The sequence below is a fragment of the Coregonus clupeaformis genome, chromosome 8 (assembly GCF_020615455.1).
Source record: "Coregonus clupeaformis isolate EN_2021a chromosome 8, ASM2061545v1, whole genome shotgun sequence".
Classification (NCBI taxonomy): domain Eukaryota; kingdom Metazoa; phylum Chordata; class Actinopteri; order Salmoniformes; family Salmonidae; genus Coregonus; species Coregonus clupeaformis.
The window spans coordinates 44804883-44827600 of NC_059199.1; the positions used below are offsets into that span (position 1 = coordinate 44804883).

At 46.4% G+C, this 22718-nt stretch overlaps 1 protein-coding gene across 1 annotated transcript in view; it reads left to right on the forward strand.

Annotated features, from left to right (window-relative positions):
* The window catches only part of LOC121572543 (gamma-aminobutyric acid type B receptor subunit 2), a 345717-nt gene that overhangs the window by 251890 nt on the left and 71109 nt on the right, over positions 1–22718 (forward strand). Inside the window, exon 13 of the mRNA XM_045222027.1 lies at positions 10250–10372. Coding sequence (XP_045077962.1) covers positions 10250–10372 — 123 coding nt within the window. The remainder of the gene's footprint in view (positions 1–10249; positions 10373–22718) is intronic.

Here is a 22718-nt window from a genome sequence, read left to right on the forward strand (position 1 = left end):
GTGAAATATCAAAGTGTTCCATCACAGCAGCAAGATTTGTGACAAACACCATTGTAAATACAACACATATTTATTTTCCCATTTGCACATCATTACAACACTGTATATAGCCATAATATGACATTTGAAATGTCTCTATTCTTTAGAAACTTTTGTGAGTGTAATGTTTACTGTACATTTTCGATTATTTATTAAACTTTTGTTTATTATCTATTTCACTTGCTTTGGCAATGTAAAAATATGTTTCCCATGCCAATAAAGACCTTTGAATGGACATTTAATTTAATTGAGAAAGGGAGAGAGGGAGGGAGGGAGAGCGGGAGAGAGAGTCCCGTGTAGCTCAGTTAGTAGAGCATGGCGCTTGCAACACCAGGGTTGTGGGTTCGATTCCCATGGGGGGCCAGTATGAACAATTTATGCACTCACTAACTGTAAGTCGCTCTGGATAAGAGCGTCTGCTAAATGACGTAAATGTAAATAGAGAGAGAGAGAACATCATTGTATATGAAGTGATTTCTCTCAAAGGGTGTCTGTGTTCTCCTGACCTTTGCTTTGATGTGGATGGCAGCAGGGTCAAACGCTGTTCAAAATGAAGATCAGACAGGGCTCCCTTTTATCCTCTAAAGTTCAGTCACAAAAAAGTGGCTTTCTTGATTGACGCAACTGCAGCGTCTTTTGGTACCTCCCTGTATCCCACCTCTCAACAAATCAAATGTTATTTGTCACATGCTTCGTAAACAACAGGTATAGACTAACAGTGAAATGCTTACTTACAGGTCCTTTTTGAACAATGCAGAGTTAAAGATAAATATATATATAGAAATGGTGACACAAGGAATAAATAAACAGTGAATAACGAATAACAATGATGAGTAAAAGTAAAATGGATTTTACCTCTCTCCCAATCACTCTCTTTCCTCTCTCCCCTATCACTCTCTTTCCTCTCTCTCCCCATCACTCTCTTTCCTCTCTCTCCCCATCACTCTCTCTCCCCTATCACTCTCTTTCCTCTCTCTCCCCTATCACTCTCTTTCCTCTCTCTCCCCTATCACTCTCTTTCCTCTCTCTCCCCATCACTCTCTTTACTCTCTCTCCCCATCACTCTCTTTCCTCCTCTCCCCTATCACTCTCTTTACTCTCTCTCCCCATCACTCTCTTTACTCTCTCTCCCCATCACTCTCTTTCCTCTCTCTCCCCATCACTCTCTTTCCTCCTCTCCCCATATCACTCTATTTTCCCAACACTCTCTTTCCTCTCTCCCATCACTCTCTTTTCCTATCACTCTCTTTCCTCTCTCTCCCCATCACTCTCTTTCCTCTCTCTCACCTATCACTCTCATCCTCTCTCTCCCCATCACTCTCTTTCCTCTCTCCCCATCACTCTCTTTCCTCTCTCTCACCTATCACTCTCATCCTCTCTCTCCCCATCACTCTCTTTCCACTTTCTCCCCTATCACTCTCTTCCCTCTCTCTCCCCATCACTATTTTGTCCTATCACTCTTTCCTCTCTCTCCCCTATCACTCTCTTTCCTCTCTCTCCACATCACTCGCTTTCCTCTCTTTTCCCATCACTCTCTTTCCTCTCTCGCCCCATCACTCACTTTCCTCTCTCTACCCTATCACTCTCTTTCCTCTCTCTCCCCATCACTCTCTTTCCTCTCTCTCCCCATCACTCTCTTTCCTCTCCCTCCCCATTTCTCTCTTCTCTCTCTCCCATCACTCTTTTTCTATCTCTTTTCCTCTGCTCCCTATCTCTCCTCTCTCTCTCTCTATCACTCTCTTTCTTCTCTCTCCCTATCACTCTCTTATCCCATCACTCTCTTTCCTCTCTCCCCATCACTCCCTTTCCTCTCTCTCCCCATCACTCTCTTTCCTCTATCTCACCTATCACTCTCTTATCCCATCACTCTCTTTCCTCTCTCTCCCCATCACTCTCTTTCCTCTCTCTCCCCTATCACTCTCTTTCCTCTCTCTTCCGCTCTCTCCCCATCACTCTCTTTCCTCTCTCCGCCATTACTCTCTTTCCTCTCTCCCCTATCACTCTCTTTCCTCTCTCTCCCCTATCACTCTCTTTCCTCTCTCTCCCCACCACTCTCTTTCCTCTCGATCCCCTATCACTCTCTTTTCCCATCACTCTATTTCCTCTCTCTCCCCATCACTCTCTTTCCTCTCTCTCACCTATCACTCTCTTATCCCATCACTCTCTTACCTCTCTCTCCCCTATCACTCTCTTTCCTCTCTCTCTCCCATCACTCTCTTTCCTCTCTCCCACATCACTCTTTTTTCATATCACTCTCTTTCCTCTCTCTCCCCTATCACTCTCTTTCCTCTCTCTTTCCGATCACTCTCTTTCCGCTCTCTTTTCATCACTCTTTTTTCCAATCACTCTCTTTCCTCTCTCTTCCCATCACTCTCTTTCCTCTCTCTCACCTATCACTCTCTTATCCCATCACTCTCTTTCCTCTCTCCCCATCAATATTTTTCCTCTCTCTCCCCCATCACTCTCTTTCCTCTCTCCCCTATCACTCTCTTTTCCCAACACTCTCTTTCCTCTCTCCCATCACTCTCTTTCCTCTCTCCCCTATCACTCTCTTTTCCTATCAGTCTCTTTCCTCTCTCTCACCTATCACTCTCATCCTCTCTCTCCCATCACTCTCTTTCCTCTCTCCCCATCACTCTCTTTCCTCTCTCTCAACTATCACTCTCTTTCTCTCTCTCCCCATCACTCTTTTTCCCTTCTCCCCCATCGCATCTCTTCCTCTCTCTCCCCTATCACTCTCTTTCCTCCCTCTCCCCATCACTCTCTTTCCTCTCTCTCCCCTATCACTCTCTTTCCTCTCTCTCCCCTATCACTCTCTTTCCACTTTCTCCCCTATCACTCTCTTCCCTCTCTCTCCCCATCACTATTTTGTCCTATCACTCTTTCCTCTCTTTTCCCATCACTCTCTTTCCTCTCTCTCCCCATCACTCATCTTTCCTCTCCCCCTACTTTCCTCTCTCTCCCCATCACTCTCTTTCCTCTCTCTCCCCATCACTCTCTTTCCTCTCTCTCCCCCATTTCTCATTTTCCTCTCTCTCTCATCACTCTTTTTTTCCTATCACTCTCTTTCCTCTCTCTCCCCTATCACTCTCTTTCCTCTCTCTCCCCATCACTCTCTTTCCTTTCTCTCCCCTATCACTCTCTTATCCCATCACTCTCTTTCTTCTCTCCCCATCACTCTCTTTCCTCTCTCTCCCCTATCACTCTCTTTTCCTATCACTCTCTTTCCTTTCTCTCCCCATCACTCTCTTTCCTCTCTCCCATCACTCTCTTTCCTCTCTCCCATATCACTCTCTTTTCCTATCAGTCTCTTTCCTCTCTCTCCCCATAACTCTCTTTCCTCTCTCTCACCTATCACTCTCATCCTCTCTCTCCCATCACTCTCTTTCCTCTCTCCCATCACTCTCTTTCCTCTCTCTCAACTATCACTCTCTTTCCTCTCTCTCCCCCATCACTCTCTTTCCTCTCTCTCCCCATCGCATCTCTTCCCTCTCTCTCCCCTATAACTCTCTTTCCTCCCTCTCCCCTATAACTCTCTTTCCTCTCTCTCCCCTATCACTCTCTTTCCTCTCTCTCCCCTATCACTCTCTTTCCACTTTCTCCCCTATCACTCTCTTCCCTCTCTCTCCCCATCACTATTTTGTCCTATCACTCTTTCCTCTCTTTTCCCAACACTCTCTTTCCTCTCTCTCCCCATCACTCACTTTCCTCTCTCTCCCCTATCACTCTCTTTCCTCTCTCTCCCCATCACTCTCTTTCCTCTCTCTCCCCATCACTCTCTTTCCTCTCTCTCCCCCATTTCTCTCTTTCCTCTCTCTCCCATCACTCTTTTTTTTCTATCACTCTCTTTCCTCTCTCTCCCCTATCACTCTCTTTCATCTCTCTCCCCATCACTCACTTTCCTCTATCTCACCTATCACTCTCTTATCCCATCACTCTCTTTCCTCTCTCTCCCCTATCACTCTCTTTCCTCACTCTTCCTCTCTCTCCCCCATCATTCTGTTTCCTCTCCCCCCATAACTCTCTTTCCTCTCTCTCCCCTATCACTCTCTTTCCTTTCTCTCCCCCATCACTTTCTTTCCTCTCTCTCCCCATCACTCTCTTTCCTCTCCCTCCCCATCACTCTCTTTTCCTATCACTCTCTTTCCTCTCTCTCCCATCACTCTCTTTCCTCTCTCTCCCCTATCACTCTCTTTCCTCTCTCTCCCCTATCACTCTCTTTCTTCTCTCTCCCCTATCACTCTCTTTCCTCTCTCTCCCATCACTCTCTTTTCCCATCACCCTCTTTCCTCTCTCTCCCCCATCACTCTCTTTCCTCTCTCCCATCACTCTCTTTCCTCTCTCTCCCCTATCACTATCTTTCCTCTCTCTCCCCATCACTCTCATTCCTCTCGCTCCCATCACTCTCATTTCCTATCACTCTCTTTTCTCTCTCTCCCATCACTATCTTTCCTCTCTCTCCCCTATCACTCTCTTTTCCCATCACTCTCTTTCCTCTCTCACCCCATCACTCTCTTTCCTCTCTCTATTCTATCACTCTCTTTCCTCTCTCTTCCCCATCACTCTCTTTCCTCTCTCCGCTATCACTCTCTTTCCTCTCTCTCCCCCATCATTCTCTTTCCTCTCTCCCCCATAACTCTCTTTCCTCTCTCTCCCCTATCACTCTCTTTTCCCATCACTCTCTTTCCTCTCTCTCCCCATCACCATCTATTTCCTCTCTCTCCCCATCACTCTCTCTCCCATCACTCTCTTTCGTCTCTCTACGCTATCACTCTCTTTTCTCTCTCTCCCCCATCACTTTCTTCTCTCTCTCCCTCATCACTCTCTTTCCTCTCTCTCCCCTATCACTCTCCTTTCCTATCACTCTCTTTCTCTCTCTCCCTATCACTCTCTTATCCCATCACTCTCTTTCTTCTCTCCCCATCACTCTTTCTCTCCCATCACTCTCTTATCCCATCACTCTTTCTTCTTCTCCCCATCACTCTCTTTCCTCTCTCCCCATCACTCACTTTCCTCTATCTCACCTATCACTCTCTTATCCCATCACTCTCTTTACTCTCTCTCCCCATCACTCTCTTTCCTCACTCTTCCTCTCTCTCCCCATCATTCTCTTTCCTCTCCCCCCCATAACTATCTTTCCTCTCTCTCCCCTATCACTCTCTTTCCTTTCTCCCCCCATCACTTTCTTTCCTCTCTCTCCCCATCACTCTCTTTCCCCTATCACTATACTTTTCCTATCACTCTCTTTCTCTCCCTCCCCATCACTCTCTTTCCTCTCTCTATCCTATCACTCTCTTTCCTCTCTCTCCCTCATCACTCTCTTTCCTCTCTCCCCTATCACTCTCCTTTCCTATCACTCTCTTTCCTCTCTCTCCCATCACTCTCTTTCCTCTCACTCCCCTATCACTCTCTTCCCCATCACTCTCTTCCTCTCTCTCCCCTATCACTCTCTTTCCTCTCTCTCCACTATCACTCTCTTCCCTCTCTCTCTCCTATCACTCTCTTTCCTCCCTCTCCCCATCACTCTCTTTCCACTCTCTCCCCTTTCACTCTCTTTCCTCTCTCTCCCCTATCACTCTCTTTCCACTTTCTCCCCTATCACTCTCTTCCTTCTCTCTCCCCATCACTATTTTGTCCTATCACTCTTTCCTCTCTTTTCCCATCACTCTCTTTCCTCTCTCGCCCCATCACTCACTTTCCTCTCTCTCCCCTATCACTCTCTTTCCTCTCTCTCCCCATCACTCTCTTTCCTCTCTCTCCCCATCACTCTCTTTCCTCTCTCTCCCCCATTTCTCTCTTTCCTCTCTCTCCCATCACTCTTTTTTTCCTATCACTCTCTTTCCTCTCTCTCCCCTATCACTCTCTTTCCTCTCTCTCCCCATCACTCTCTTTCCTCTCTCTCCCCTATCACTCTCTTATCCCATCACTCTCTTTCTTCTCTCCCCATCACTCTCTTACCTATCACTCTCTTTTCCTATCACTCTCTTTCCTCTCTCTCCCCATTACACTCTTTCCTCTCTCCCAATCACTCTCTTTCCTCTCTCCCATATCACTCTCTTTTCCCATCACTCTCTTTCTTCTCTCCCCATCACTCTCTTTCCTCTCTCCCCCATCACTCACTTTCCTCTATCTCACCTATCACTCTCTTATCCCATCACTCTCTTTCCTCTCTCTCCCCATCACTCTCTTTCCTCTCTCTCCCCTATCACTCTCTTTCCTCACTCTTCCTCTCTCTCCCCCATCATTCTCTTTCCTCTCCCCCCATAACTCTCTTTCCTCTCTCTCCCTATCACTCTCTTTCCTTCTCTCTCCCCATCACTTTCTTTCCTCTCTCTCCCCATCACTCTCTTTCCTCTCTCTCCCCTATCACTCTCTTTTCCTATCACTCTCTTTCCTCTCTCTCCCATCACTCTCTTTCCTCTCTCTCCCCTATCACTCTCTTTCCTCTCTCTCCCCTATCACTCTCTTTCTTCTCTCTCCCCTATCACTCTCTTTCCTCTCTCCCCTATCACTCTCTTTTCCCATCACTCTCTTTCCTCTCTCACCCCATCACTCTCTTTCCTCTCTCTATCCTATCACTCTCTTTCCTCTCTCTTCCCCATCACTCTCTTTCCTCTCTCCGCTATCACTCTCTTTCCTCTCTCTCCCCCATCATTCTCTTTCCTCTCTCCCCATAACTCTCTTTCCTCTCTCTCCCCTATCACTCTCTTTTCCCATCACTCTCTTTCCTCTCTCTCCCCATCACCATCTCTTTCCTCTCTCTCCCCATCACTCTCTCTCCCATCACTCTCTTTCGTCTCTCTACGCTATCACTCTCTTTCCTCTCTCTCCCCCATCACTTTCTTTCCTCTCTCTCCCTCATCACTCTCTTTCCTCTCTCCCCTATCACTCTCCTTTCCTATCACTCTCTTTCCTCTCTCTCCCCTATCACTCTCTTATCCCATCACTCTCTTTCTTCTCTCCCCATCACTCTCTTTCTCTCCCCATCACTCTCTTATCCCATCACTCTCTTTCTTCTCTCCCCATCACTCTCTTTCCTCTCTCCCCCATCACTCACTTTCCTCTATCTCACCTATCACTCTCTTATCCCATCACTCTCTTTACTCTCTCTCCCCATCACTCTCTTTCCTCTCTCTCCCATATCACTCTCTTTCCTCACTCTTCCTCTCTCTCCCCCATCATTCTCTTTCCTCTCCCCCCATAACTATATTTCCTCTCTCTCCCCTATCACTCTCTTTCCTTTCTCCCCCCATCACTTTCTTTCCTCTCTCTCCCCATCACTCTCTTTCCTCTCTCTCCCCTATCACTCTCTTTTCCTATCACTCTCTTTCCTCTCCCTCCCCATCACTCTCTTTCCTCTCTCTATCCTATCACTCTCTTTCCTCTCTCTTCCCCATCACTCTCTTTCCTCTCTCCGCTATCACTCTCTTTCCTCTCTCTCCCCATCATTCTCTTTCCTCTCTCTCATAACTCTCTTTCCCTCTCACTCCCCTATCACTCTCTTTTCCCATCACTCTCTTTCCCTCTCTCTCCCCATCACCATCTCTTTCCTCTCTCTCCCCATCACTCTCTCTCCCATCACTCTTCTCTCTCTCTTCTCGCTCACTTTCCTTTCTCTCTCTCCCCCATCACTTTCTTTCCTCTCTCTCCCTCATCACTCTCTTTCCTCTCTCCCCTATCACTCTCCTTTCCTATCACTCTCTTTCTTCTCTCTCCCCATCACTCTCTTTCCTCTCACTCCCCTATCACTCTCTTCCCCATCACTCTCTTCCTCTCTCTCCCCTATCACTCTCTTTCCTCTCTCTCCCCATATCACTCTATTTCCTCTCTCTCCCCATCACTCTATTTCCTCTCTCTCCCCATCACTCTCTTTTCCCATAATCCTCTTTCCTCTCTCTCCCCCATCACTGTCTTTCCTCTCTTCCCATCACGCTCTTTCCTCTCTCTCCCCTATCACTCTCTTTCCACTCTCTCCCATCATTCTCTTTCCTCTCTCCCACATAACTCTCTTTCCTCTCTCTCCCCTATCACTCTCTTTTCCCATCACTCTCTTTCCTCTCTCTCCCCATCACCATCTATTTCCTCTCTCTCCCCATCACTCTCTCTCCCACCACTCTCTTTCCTCTCTCTACCCTATCATTCTTTTTCCTCTCTCTCCCCCATCACTTTCTTTCCTCTCTCTCCCTCATCACTCTCTTTCCTCTCTCTCCCCTATCACTCTCTTTCCTCTCTCTCCCCATCACTCTCTTCCCCATCACTCTCTTTCCTCTATCTCCCCTATCACTCTCTTTCCTCTCTCTCCCCATCACTCTCTTTTCCCATCACTATCTTTCCTCTCTCTCCCCATCACTCTCTTTCCTCTCTCCCCATCACTCTCTTTCCTCTCTCTCCCCTATCACTCTCTTTCCTCTCTCTCCCCATCACTCTCTTTCCTCTCTCTCCCATCACTCTGATTTCCTATTACTCTCTTTCCTCTCTCTCCCCTATCACTCTCTTTCCTCTCTCTCCCCTATCACTCTCTTTTCCCATCACACTCTTTCCTCTCTCTCCCCATCACTCTCTTTCCTCTCTCTCCCCATCACTCTCTTTCCTCTTTGTCACCTATCACTCTCTTATCCCATAATCCTCTTTCCTCTCTCTCCCCCATCACTGTCTTTCCTCTCTTCCCATCACGCTCTTTCCTCTCTCTTCCCCTATCACTCTCTTTCCACTCTCTCCCATCATTCTCTTTCCTCTCTCCCACATAACTCTCTTTCCTCTCTCTCCCCTATCACTCTCTTTTCCCATCACTCTCTTTCCTCTCTCTCCCCATCACCATCTCTTTCCTCTCTCTCCCCATCACTCTCTCTCCCACCACTCTCTTTCCTCTCTCTACCCTATCACTCTCTTTCCTCTCTCTCCCCATCACTTTCTTTCCTCTCTCTCCCTCATCACTCTCTTTCCTCTCTCTCCCCTATCACTCTCTTTCCCCTCTCTCCCCATCACTCTCTTCCCCATTACTCTCTTTCCTCTATCTCCCCTATCACTCTCTTTCCTCTCTCTCCCCATCACTCTCTTTTCCCATCACTCTCTTTCCTCTCTCCCCATCACTCTCTTTCCTCTCTCTCCCCTATCACTCTCTTTCCTCTCTCTCCCCATCACTCTCTTTCCTCTCTCTCCCATCACTCTGATTTCCTATCACTCTCTTTCCTCTCTCTCCCCTATCACTCTCTTTCCTCTCTCTCCCCTATCACTCTCTTTTCCCATCACTATCTTTCCTCTCTCTCCCCATCACTCTCTTTCCTCTCTCCCATCACTCTCTTTCCTCTCTCTCCCCTATCACTCTCTTTCCTCTCTCTCCCCATCACTCTCTTTCCTCTCTCTCCCATCACTCTGATTTCCTATTACTCTCTTTCCTCTCTCTCCCCTATCACTCTCTTTCCTCTCTCTCCCCTATCACTCTCTTTTGCCATCACACTCTTTCCTCTCTCTCCCCATCACTCTCTTTCCTCTCTCTCCCCATCACTCTCTTTCCTCTTTGTCACCTATCACTCTCTTATCCCATCACTCTCTTTCCTCTCTCTCCCCTATCACTCTCTTTCCTCTCTCTCCCCATCACTCTCTTTCCTCTATCTCCCCTATCACTCTCTTTCCTCTCTCTCCCCATCACTCTCTTTTCCCATCACTCTCTTTCCTCTCTCTCCCCATCACTCTCTTTCCTCTCTCTCCCCTATCACCCTCTTGCCTCTCTCTCTCTCCCCTATCACTCTCGTTCCTCTCTCTCCCATATCACTCTCTTTACTCTCTCTCCCCATCACTCTCTTTCCTCTCTCTCCCCCATCACTCTCTTTCCTCTCTCTCCCCTATCACCCTCTTGCCTCTCTCTCTCCCCTATCACTCTCGTTCCTCTCTCTCCCATATCACTCTCTTTACTCTCTCTCCCCATCACTCTATTTCCATTCTCTCCCCATCACTCTCTTTCCTCTCTCTCCCCTATCACTCTCTTTCCTCTCTCTCCCCCTTCACTCTCTTTCCTCTCTCTCCCATCACTCTCTTTCCTCTTTCTCCCCCATCACTCTCTTTCCTCTCTCTCCCCATCACTCTCTTTCCTCTCTCTCCCCTATCACCCTCTTGCCTCTCTCTCTCCCCTATCACTCTCATTCCTCTCTCTCCCCTATCACTCTCTTTCCTCTTTCTCTCCTCACTCACTCTTTTATTTTCTCCCCTCCAGATTATCAAGGACCAGAAGTTGCTGATCATCGTGGGTGGGATGCTGCTGATTGACCTGTGCATCCTCATCTGCTGGCAGATCGTTGACCCACTTAAGAGGACCGTAGAGGAGTACAGCTTGGAGGTAAGTCTGGCGGCCATTTTACCCCCATTTATATTTACAGATATATACTCTGACCACGTTGATCACGTTGGCTACCCTCCTGTAGGTTTCCGCTCCAACCCCAGTTGTAACTAACCTGATTATATATACAGTGGGGAAAAAAAGTATTTAGTCAGCCACCAATTGTGCAAGTTCTCCCACTTAAAAAGATGAGAGAGGCCTGTAATTTTCATCATAGGTACACGTCAACTATGACAGACAAAATGAGAAAAAAATCCAGAAAATCACATTGTAGGATTTTTATTAATTTATTTGCAAATTATGGTGGAAAATAAGTATTTGGTCAATAAGAAAAGTTTCTCAATACTTTGTTATATACCTTTTGTTGGCAATGACACAGGTCAAACGTTTTCTGTAAGTCTTCACAAGGTTTTCACACACTGTTGCTGGTATTTTGGCCCATTCCTCCATGCAGATCTCCTCTAGAGCAGTGATGTTTTGGGGCTGTCACTGGGCAACACGGACTTTCAACTCCATCCAAAGATTTTCTATGGGGTTGAGATCTGGAGACTGGCTAGGCCACTCCAGGACCTTGAAATACTTCTTACGAAGCCACTCCTTCGTTGCCCGGGTGGTGTGTTTGGGATAATTGTCATGCTGAAAGACCCAGCCACGTTTCATCTTCAATGCCCTTGCTGATGGAAGGAGGTTTTCACTCAAAATCTCACGATACATGGCCCCATTCATTCTTTCCTTTACACGGATCAGTCGTCCTGGTCCCTTTGCAGAAAAACAGCCCCAAAGCATGCCGTTTCTACCCCCATGCTTCACAGTAGGTATGGTGTATTTTGGATGCAACTCAGCATTCTTTGTCCTCCAAACACGACGAGTTGAGTTTTTACCAAAAAAGTTATATTTTGGTTTCATCTGACCATATGACATTCTCCCAATCCTCTTCTGGATCATCCAAATGCACTCTAGCAAACTTCAGACGGGCCTGGACATGTACTGGCTTAAGCAGGGGGACACGTCTGGGACTGCAGGATTTGAGTCCCTGGCAGCGTAGTGTGTTACTGATGGTAGGCTTTGTTACTTTGGTCCCAGCTCTCTGCAGGTCATTCACTAGGTCCCCCGTGTGGTTCTGGGATTTTTTCTCACCGTTCTTGTGATCATTTTGACCCCACGGGGTCAGATCTTGCGTGGAGCCCCAGATCAAGGGAGATTATCAGTGGTCTTGTATGTCTTCCATTTCCTAATAATTGCTCCCACAGTTGATTTCTTCAAACCAAGCTGCTTACCTATTGCAGATTCAGTCTTCCCAGCCTGGTGCAGGTCTACAATTTTGTTTCTGGTGTCCTTTGACAGCTCTTTGTTCTTGGCCATAGTGGAGTTTGGAGTGTGACTGTTTGAGGTTGTGGACAGGTGTCTTTTATACTGATAACAAGTTCAAACAGGTGCCATTAATACAGGTAACGAGTGGAGGACAGAGGAGCCTCTTAAAGAAGAAGTTACAGGTCTGTGAGAGCCAGAAATCTTGCTTGTTTGTAGGTGACCAAATACTTATTTTCCACCATAATTTGCAAATAAATTCATTAAAAATCCTACAATGTGATTTTCTGGATTTTTTTTTCTAAATTTGTCTGTCATAGTTTACGTGTACCTATGATGAAAATTACAGGCCTCTCTCATCTTTTTAAGTGGGAGAACTTGCACAATTGGTGGCTGACTAAATACTTTTTTTCCCCACTGTATATATATCCAGAACTATTATCACTTTCAGAGAAAGTAGGGTATTACATTGTGGTGAATAACAGAGGTTTATACTTAGGGCCAAGCATTTTCCCCTGTCAGTTTGTGTGGTCAGGAAATACTCTGAGTCCTGGTTATACTCTATATTAGGGGTTCCCAAACTTTTTAACTCGGGGCCCCCTTCCAGCAATGGGGAACATCTACATTTTAAAGCAAATTTTCTAACAAATCTATACATTTTGCTATGTCTAATGTGTATTCATGTGATATTTGAGTGACAAAAAATGTACAACAATATCTATTGGCAAAAAATTTTTATTACAACTTTAAAGAGTACGTTTAAAGCCGGACTGATTCCTTTAAAAAAAAAATGTCCATCAGTGAGACCAGATCAGCAGCAGGATTTATTGTGGTTCTGGTGGTTATTTTGGGGTCAGGAGGATATGAGGCACTCTGCCACCTCCTGTCCTGTGCCTCTGCTAGCCAGACCCTCTCCTCGCAAGTCAGCTGGGATGTGGGGTGTTGGCAAGACTTGGCGGAAAGAAACACTTGGCAACCCTCTACCCCTGCTGCTGGGTAGGGGGCGATGTGTAGAGCGCTGGTGGGTTCCGCTCTGCCAGGATTGGTTGAGGGGTTTGGATTTATCTTTGCCAGGATTGGTTGGAGTGTGAATGGCTTTTTGGATCCTGGCACACCATATTTGGGCTACAAACTGTTATGAGTGATTAGTAGTAAGAGCATGACTGTAAGACACTTTGGATAAAAGCATCTGCTAAAATGACATATAAAACTGTGATTATTGCCGGTGTAATTGTTATTTGACCCTTTTTCTCATTTAGGTAACTAAACACTCATCAAAGGAAGCTTGGTGATGTTATTGTTCTGTGTGACTGTAGCAGTGGATATATTATGTGTCTTGTGATTTGAGCACAACTTTGATCAGTCAAATATCCTCCACAAATCTACATTGTTGTACTTAATAGGCTCTTCTTGTTTGTTTGCACTACCAGGCCACAGCAGCGGTTTAACAGCAAACGAAATTAAAGATCTAAATTTGATTTCCAAACTAGATCGGGTTTTGATGGTGTTGGCGGTGGGCACAGACTCATCAGGGTACACCAGGGGTATAGACTAAGTGGATGTTCGGAGCTAATTAAGAAATCCTTTCAACTCCTCCAGACACCTCCTACATGTAGGCCACAGAATCCTCACAGCCTGTCAAGAGCTTCTGACGGGCCAATGTCCTCTCTAAATGCCAACGCCATTATTTGACACGTTTAAAGAGCCCACGGTGACCTTGACAAATCAGTACTGGGATTGGAAGGTCATTGGGGAAGAGTCGTGATGAAAGGCGGTCCCCGGTGGTGTGTTGTGGGAGGGTTGCGGTGGGAGGTAGGGGTTCTGAATGGTACTTTGAAGGTTCTTTGATGCTATTGACCCAACATTTTCTCTGCTTGGTCCAGCGGGCGAAGAAGGAGGGATGGAAGGATGAAACTCTACTTCAGAATTGATGACTTTTCTGTGACTTCAATTAAACGAGATGCCTCTGATAAGTAGTGCTTAGCTGGCTACAGCCCACCAAGCAGCGGGTCTCCACGCATTCAGACTGGTTTCTTTATGCTTCTTTGAAAGGAAAAGAGAGAGCATTTTTATTTTAGGTCACAGAGGAATCAATTACAGACCAAAATGCAATTTATATTTTCAAAAAGTATTTACACTGCTGTTTATTTGTCCTCTTGGCATGCTCTGAAGGTATACTTTCTTTCCTTGTACTTATTGTATTGCTCTCGACGAAAGACATTTACTTAACCCTTTACACTCGTGGGAATTGGCATATATGGATAGGACTATATTGAAATGTTTCTTACAGAAGAAATATGAAAAGCAAATGCATAAGCATTGTGACACTCTGGCTCTATGGACTTTTATTTTGAGCCAGGGTTGTTATTTTTCACTTGGGTGTATTTCTATGTTGGTTAGTCTAGGTATTTGTTTTCTATGTTTGGTCATTGACTCCCAATCGGAGGTAACGAGTGTCAGCTGTCGGCTCGTTATCTCTGATTGGGAGCCATATTTATACTGTGTGTTTTCACCTTGGGGTTGTGGGTTTTTGTTCCATGTTTCTGTCAGTGTTACAGAGGACTTCACTATCGTCATTTGTTGTTTTTTCGTGGTTGCTTTATTAAATAAAGTCATTATGTTCACTCCACGCGCTGCGTATTGGTCCGCTTCTTCAGACGATCGTGACAAGCATGGTAACAATTTAAAGGGAACAGTTTGGAGATTCTGGAAAAATTATTGTTGAGGACACAACATTTCACCGGACACAAAACTGAATCCAAACATTACAGTGTTGATTTTATGTGCATTTTACATTTACTGTACTTTTTGCCACATTTGGTGATAACGAAATCTGAAAATACTCTGGATACATTCAGTAACATGATAAGAATATTCTTGGAAAATGTGGGGTAGATGCAACATAAGACCAAAAAAATTACAAGGATTTGAGTGAGAGGACTAACTGGTCCAAGTGGCCACACACCTCTCCAAAGTGTGCACAGTTCGTAAGTAATTCCAATGCACTTTTATGACTCAAATAACAGTCTTCAACTATAAGGTGCTTTTTGAGCTTTCCTGGCTGTACCGTTGAGGAACTAGAGGAAGCACACTTGTAGTTGTTTTGTTTGGAACACAACCCTGCATCCCTGCCATCACACAATTATTGTTGTTGTTTACGCAATTCAAAAACTGACTAATTATAAATTGCAATCTGGTTCAGGTCGGCATCATTTGAAAGCTTGTTCTATTGCCAACATGACTAGCTAAGTTATAAAATATGATCTTAGAGTGTTAGGTCGTAATTTTGGTGCGCATAGAATGGAGTCATGTGTTCATTCAGGTGCGTGTTTCGCGACAAATGTTCTTCACAATAGACAAACATACGCTGATTCTGTTCAGAACAACCGAGGGTATGACGCCATGTCATCTTGTAACTGTACATCAAACATAGTGATCATAAACGTTGACACTGTATATGACATGAGTTTTATGATATAGAAATGAGAAGTGCACTCATGGGTGTTTGGCTTGCTTTTATGACATCAAACCGGTATTTATTATAATTCTCAACGTCTCATCTTTAAGAATACATAGAGTCCTCTTAATTTACAATATTTCCCTCCCTCAGATAACAAAAACATTAAAAAAGTTACTCAATTAGTGGGAGGGATGGGGGCAACTTCTTGTCTCCTGCGGTGCATTAAGTTCAGAATGGCTGTCAGTCAAAACCCATACAGCACTGTGAAGCGCAGAGCCTGAGCTCTGACATAATTTATATCACTGCATTCCAATTTAGGCGCTTATCAGTGCCCAAATCTGCCGCTTTCAACCTTTATACGGGTACTAGTGTAAAGGGGTTTCTGAGCCTACCCGGCGTGCTCACTATAGCCTCGCTAACATATTAATTCCTGAATGTTGTCATTGTATAGAGTGGGCCAGTGGAGTGTTCTCACAGCCCTAAGCCCATGGAGTGTTCTCACAGCCCTAAACCCATGCAGTGTTCTCACAGCCCTAAACCTGTGGAGTGGAGTGAATGTATTATTCTCTCCGAGTATGATCCTACCCCCTGGGTCTGGGTCTGTCGCTGCATGTCTGTACTGGAGCTGGGCTGTGGAGCTGGGGATCTGCAGCCTGCCTGCCCGGCTATATTCCCCCAACAACGCCATCCTCTCCTGGGCATAGCTCTGCTGGAGGAGTGCCAGCCTGGTGCCTGGCTCCACTGGGCCTCTGGGCCAGCAACAAGATCACACGAGAGAGATAGAGAGAGAGAGAGAGAGAGAGAGAGAGAGAGAGAGAGAGAGAGAGAGAGAGAGAGAGAGAGAGAGAGAGAGAGAGAGAGAGAGAGAGAGAGAGAGAGAGAGAGAGAGAGAGAGAGAGAGAGAGAGAGAGAGAGAGAGAGAGAGAGAGAGAGAGAGAGAGAGAGAGAGAGAGAGAGAGAGAGAGAGAGAGAGAGAGAGAGAGAGAGAGAGAGAGAGAGAGAGAGAGAGAGAGAGAGAGAGAGAGAGAGAGAGAGATTGCAAAAAAGAGAGACAGAGTGCGAGAGAGAGAGAGAGAGAGAGAGAGAGAGGACATTCATGTATATGAATGAAAGAAAGAAAGGGAGTTAGCGATAGAGAGAAAAAACAAAGAGAGAGACAGAGATAGAGTGATAGATAGATAGAAAGAGATAGCTCTGGGATAGGAGTTGCGTGGTGGTGCGTCCCGGCTGACTGGACCGTGTGGCAGGCGGGGGTGGCGAGGGAGAGATGGGATCATGGCGTCACGGCAGATGGCGGACCCCTCTGGAGAACGCAGGCAGAAAGAGAGAGATTAGTTGTGATTGATTGGTGCGAGAAGAAGGACCATTACCTCTGAGGCTGTGTCCCAAATGGCAACCTATTCCCTTTGTAGTGCACTACTTTTGAACAGAGCCCTATTGACTTTATGAGCCCAACGAGCTCTGGTGAAAAGTTGTGCAATATAATATATAGGGAATAGGGTGCCATTTGGGATGCATGCACTGAGTTTCCTACAAGGCTTCAGGCCTTGTTGCCCTGTCGTCCCTCTCCTAGCTTCCTCCCTCCATCTCTTTCTCCCCCTCCGTCTCCCCTGATTCCCACTATCCTCTATTACACTGTACTCCAATATCAGGATGTATTGGGAGGACTGTGAGGAGAAACAGTTGGCGACCTTGGGCTGGCGTGACGGTGTCCACATGCGATCTCCAAGGACATAATGTATATACAGAGATGTGGCTGTATTGAACTGACCTGTTATTGTGTGTTTAGTCTGCTCTGCTGAGAGGTAGCGTTTGTTGTAAGGAAAGTCTTAAAGGAAAATTCCATAACGTTTTCAAGATATATAACTTTCAAAATAAAGAAATACAGTGGGGAAGAAAAGTATTTAGTCAGCCACCAATTGTGCAAGTTCTCCCACTTAAAAAGATGAGAGAGGCCTGTAATTTTCATCATAGGTACACGTCAACTATGACAGACAAATTGAGAAAAAAAATCCAGAAAATCACATTGTAGGATTTTTTATGAATTTATTTGCAAATTATGGTGGAAAATAAGTATTTGGTCACCTACAAACAAGCAAGATTTCTGGCTCTCACAGACCTGTAACTTCTTCTTTAAGAGGCTCCTCTGTCCTCCACTCATTACCTGTATTAATGGCACCTGTTTGAACTTGTTATCAGTATAAAAGACACCTGTCCACAACCTCAAACAGTCACACTCCAAACTCCACTGTGGCCAAGACCAAAGAGCTGTCAAAGGACACCAGAAACACAATTGTAGACCTGCACCAGGCTGGGAAGACTGAATCTGCAATAGGTAAGCAGCTTGGTTTGAAGAAATCAACTGTGGGAGCAATTATTAGGAAATGGAAGACATACAAGACCACTGATAATCTCCCTCGATCTGGGGCTCCACGCAAGATCTCACCCCGTGGGGTCAAAATGATCACAAGAACGGTGAGCAAAAATCCCAGAACCACACGGGGGGACCTAGTGAATGACCTGCAGAGAGCTGGGACCAAAGTAACAAAGCCTACAATCAGTAACACACTACGCCGCCAGGGACTCAAATCCTGCAGTGCCAGACGTGTCCCCCTGCTTAAGCCAGTACATGTCCAGGCCCGTCTGAAGTTTGCTAGAGTGCATTTGGATGATCCAGAAGATTGGGAGAATGTCATATGGTCAGATGAAACCAAAATAGAACTTTTTGGTAAAAACTCAACTCGTCGTGTTTGGAGGACAAAGAATGCTGAGTTGCATCCAAAGAACACCATACCTACTGTGAAGCATGGGGGTGGAAACATCATGCTTTGGGGCTGTTTTTCTGCAAAGGGACCAGGACGACTGATCCGTGTAAAGGAAAGAATGAATGGGGCCATGTATTGTGAGATTTTGAGTGAAAACCTCCTTCCATCAGCAAGGGCATTGAAGATGAAACGTGGCTGGGTCTTTCAGCATGACAATGATCCCAAACACACCGCCCGGGCAACGAAGGAGTGGCTTTGTAAGAAGCATTTCAAGGTCCTGGAGTGGCCTAGCCAGTCTCCAGATCTCAACCCCATAGAAAATCTTTGGAGGGAGTTGAAAGTCCGTGTTGCCCAGCGACAGCCCCAAAACATCACTGCTCTAGAGGAGATCTGCATGGAGGAATGGGCCAAAATACCAGCAACAGTGTGTGAAAACCTTGTGAAGACTTACAGAAAACGTTTGACCTGTGTCATTGCCAACAAAGGGTATATAACAAAGTATTGAGAAACTTTTGTTATTGACCAAATACTTATTTTCCACCATCATTTGCAAATAAATTCATAAAAAATCCTACAATGTGATTTTCTGGATTTTTTTTCTCATTTTGTCTGTCATAGTTGACGTGTACCTATGATGAAAATTACAGGCCTCTCTCATCTTTTTAAGTGGGAGAACTTGCACAATTGGTGGCTGACTAAATACTTTTTTTCCCCACTGTAGGTCTGTTTTGCATCTCGTGGACAATTGAGTGTTTGTTAATGGTGAGACTGGCATGTGTGGGAGTATCAATACACCGGTATCGGAGAAGAGTCTGTGCGTGTGTTTACCTCCGTCCACATGTGCGTGTGTTTACGTGTGTGTTTGTCCATGCGTACTACCTATCTGTGAAAGCCCCTCTCCTCTGGCCTCAGTATTGTCTCTGGTCTAATGAAGGACAAACCATCGAGAGTCTGATTAGCATTCTGGTGGAGCCTGCAGCAGACCCCCTCTCCTCCCTCCTCCCCTTCCTCTCTCTCTCTCCGACTCCTTCTCTTTCTCCCCCTCTTGTCTCCCTCTCTCTCTCCTCTTCCTCTCTCTCCCCCTCTCCTTCCCCCTCCTCCCTCTCTATCTCTGTTTCTCTCTCTCTCCCTCCTCTCCTCCTCCTCACCGCTCTCTCATTCCGAGGCTGCAGCAGGCAGGCTGCAAAGCTAGAATATTGCAGTGTGGCATCGCCATGGTAACGGCCATGGTTTCTGACACCCATAACAGCAGAGAGCCGCACTGTTGATCCACGAGACAAAAATAGGAAAAAGGTTTTTGGCTGCCACTTCAACGTGGTGACACATGCACAGAGGCAAAGGCATGCAGGCACAGACGTTATTCAACATTCAAAAACACATTTAAACACACGCTCAAACACATACGTACACACAGACACACACAAAGATACATGCACACATACACACACACACACACACACACACACACACGTCACACATCAGCTTTCACTAAAGCGTTCTCTTTCTGACGCCCTCACCTGAATGTGAGGGCTGTCTGTGTCGGTCCCACCTGGATGTGAGGGCTGTCTGTGTCGGTCCCACCTGGATGTGAGGGCTGTCTGTGTCGGTCCCACCTGGATGTGAGGGCTGTCTGTGTCGGTCCCACCTGAATGTGAGGGCTGTGTGTCAGTCCCACCTGGATGTGAGGGATGTGTGTGTCGGTCCCACCTGGATGTGAGGGCTGTGTGTGTCTGTCCCACCTGGATGTGAGGGCTGTCTGTGTCGGTCCCACCTGGATGTGAGGGCTGTCTGTGTCGGTCCCACCTGGATGTGAGGGCTGTCTGTGTCGGTCCCACCTGGATGTGAGGGCTGTCTGTGTCGGTCCCACCTGGATGTGAGGGCTGTCTGTGTCGGTCCCACCTGGATGTGAGGGCTGTCTGTGTCGGTCCCACCTGGATGTGAGGGCTGTCTGTGTCGGTCCCACCTGGATGTGAGGGCTGTGTGTGTCGGTCCCACCTGGATGTGAGGGCTGTCTGTGTCGGTCCCACCTGGATGTGAGGGCTGTGTGTCAGTCATGGTGCTTTGACAGTGTGCAGGCATTCTCTCTCTTCTCTCAGCAGTATTGCTGTACTATGTAGCGCACACACACTCTCTCTCTCTCTCTCTCTCTCTCTCTCTCTCTCTCTCTCTCTCTCTCTCTCTCTCTCTCTCTCTCTCCTCTCTCTCTCTCTCTCTCTCTCTCTCTCTCTCTCCTCTCTCTCTCTCTCTCTCTCTCTCTCTCTCTCTCTCTCTCTCTCTCTCTCTCTCTCTCTCTCTCTCTCTCTCTCTCATTTTCAATTCAATTTCAATTCAATTTCAATTTAAGGGCTTTATTGGCATGGGAAACGTATGTTAACATTGCCAAAGCAAGTGAAGTAGATAGTAAACAAAAGTGAAATAAACAATAAATATTAACAGTAAACATTACACTCAGAAGTTCCAAAAGAATAAAGACGTTTCAAATGTCATATTATGTATATATACAGTGAGGGACTACCAGAACCCACTGGATTCTCAAATTACATTGAATGAACTACTGGACAAAATACAAACCCTCCAACTCAAAAAGGCCTCTCTCTCTCTATTTCTCTCTCTCTCTCTCTCTCTCTCTCTCTCTCTCTCTCTCTCTCTCTCTCTCTCTCTCTCTCTCTCTCTCTCTCTCTCTCTCTCTCTCTCTCTCTCTCTCTCTCTCTCTCTCTCTCTCGCGCGCGCTCTCTCTCTCTTTCTCTCTCTCACACACACACAGCACAGACATGACTCACTGGCTCCTTTGATGTGTAAATGCACTTTCTGGATTTGGCCCTTTAATACTGTGAGTAATTGGTCTGAACACAGAAGCCCTCATTATCAGCCGGTGAAGGAAGATAGGGGGTTGGTAATGTCCACAACGGGCCAGGGGGCCGAGGGTCAATGCGGCAAGGTGGCCATGGAGACAGACAAACATTCTGACCTCCAATCCAACACCATTCACTTTATCGTTCATCTCCACAGCCTTGGCGGACGCATAGAACAGCACGACATTCCAGAACTGCACAGAGCTGCTGGAGCTAGTTCTCTTTACACCTCTTCTGCTCCCTCCATTTTGGAACCCTCAAGCGAGAGTTTCTGCCTTCCAAACACATTCCACCCTCCACCCTCCACTAGTTCCATACCTGTGGCCTTTGCTCACTTCCAATTGCAGTCTCCCTTTTTCATTCCAGCCCTCCTCTCCTCCTCTCCCCCTCTCCTCCCCTCCACCCCCGGTTTCCCATTCAGCTCTGCTCCCCCATGGGACAGACAGGGTTGAAAAATCTAAGAAGGAAAATAGAAAAGTAACCTGGGGTCCCGGGCTCAGAGCATTCTCCCTCTCTTTTCTCTTCCTCTCCTCTTCTAGCAGCTTCTGTTCTGTTCTGTGACCGATTCAAATAAAGGGATAGACATACTCCGTGCCCAATTCATGCCTCTGTAGTAAGATGGACGTTGGCCACGCCATGTCACGGTCCCCTCTCTCTCTCTGCAGTAAGATGGACGTTGGCCACGCCATGTCACGGTCCCCTCTCTCTCTCTGTAGTAAGATGGACGTTGGCCACGCCATGTCACGGTCCCCTCTCTCTCTCTGCAGTAAGATGGACGTTGGCCACGCCATGTCACGGTCCCCTCTCTCTCTCTGTAGTAAGATGGACGTTGGCCACGCCATGTCACGGTCCCCTCTCTCTCTCTGCAGTAAGATGGACGTTGGCCACGCCATGTCATGGTCCCCTCTCTCTCTCTGCAGTAAGATGGACGTTGGCCACGCCATGTCACGGTCCCCTCTCTCTCTCTGTAGTAAGATGGACGTTGGCCACGCCATGTCACGGTCCCCTCTCTCTCTCTGCAGATGTGTGAGGACAGCTAGGGAAGGCACTGCATGAACACACAGTTACATACGCAGAGAAACATGAAGTACATACAGGCACACATAGAAACAACCAATACACACTCATGTACACGTTATCATACAAACACATACACACATACACATACTGTAGACACAAACATAAATCACACACACATACAAGTGTATAAACACACACTAACCTCGTAAATACACATAAGTACACACACTCACGTGCACACTGCACCCCGCACACCTGCAGCACAGATTCCCTCCCCCCTCCCTCCCTCACACCCCCCTTCCACCATCTCCACCTCTCTGTGCTGTCAAAGGTTCAGCGCTGCAGTATCACCCACTTTTGATTAGAGCGGTGAATGCCATTTGAAGGGCATCCTCGTATTTCACTGCCATTGTTTTGAGGAACTGAAGGAAGATGAATGGAAGAGCTGGCTGCACTTAAGTTCCCACCTGGACTACTGGCCCTATCACGGCTGTGGTGAAATACTGTGGTAATATTAGATATTATATTATCTATACTAACTCGTCAGCAAAAATTTTTGGGCAAATACAAATAGCAAACAATTGAAATGATAAATTGGGTGGATAATAGCTGAAAGGGATTGAACACTACAGCCTACAAACCAAGAGCATAGCCCTGTCCTTTCTTCCTACCTTCCCTGCAGTAATCACAGATCTGAATTGGTGGGATTGGTGAAAGTAATAGGGTGGTAATCTTGCTTACACCTATCCAATCACTTATAGATCTGTACTTACCTAAAACAAGGACTCAAACTGGGACAAAATCTGAATCATCAGCACCATCACACTGTACAGTATAGCTCCTGTACACAATGAGAATATTGTCATTTAGAACAATGTTCAGACCATAGATAGATTCTCTCTCCATGGTTATGACCTCCAGTCGTGAGTGCATTCACTCTT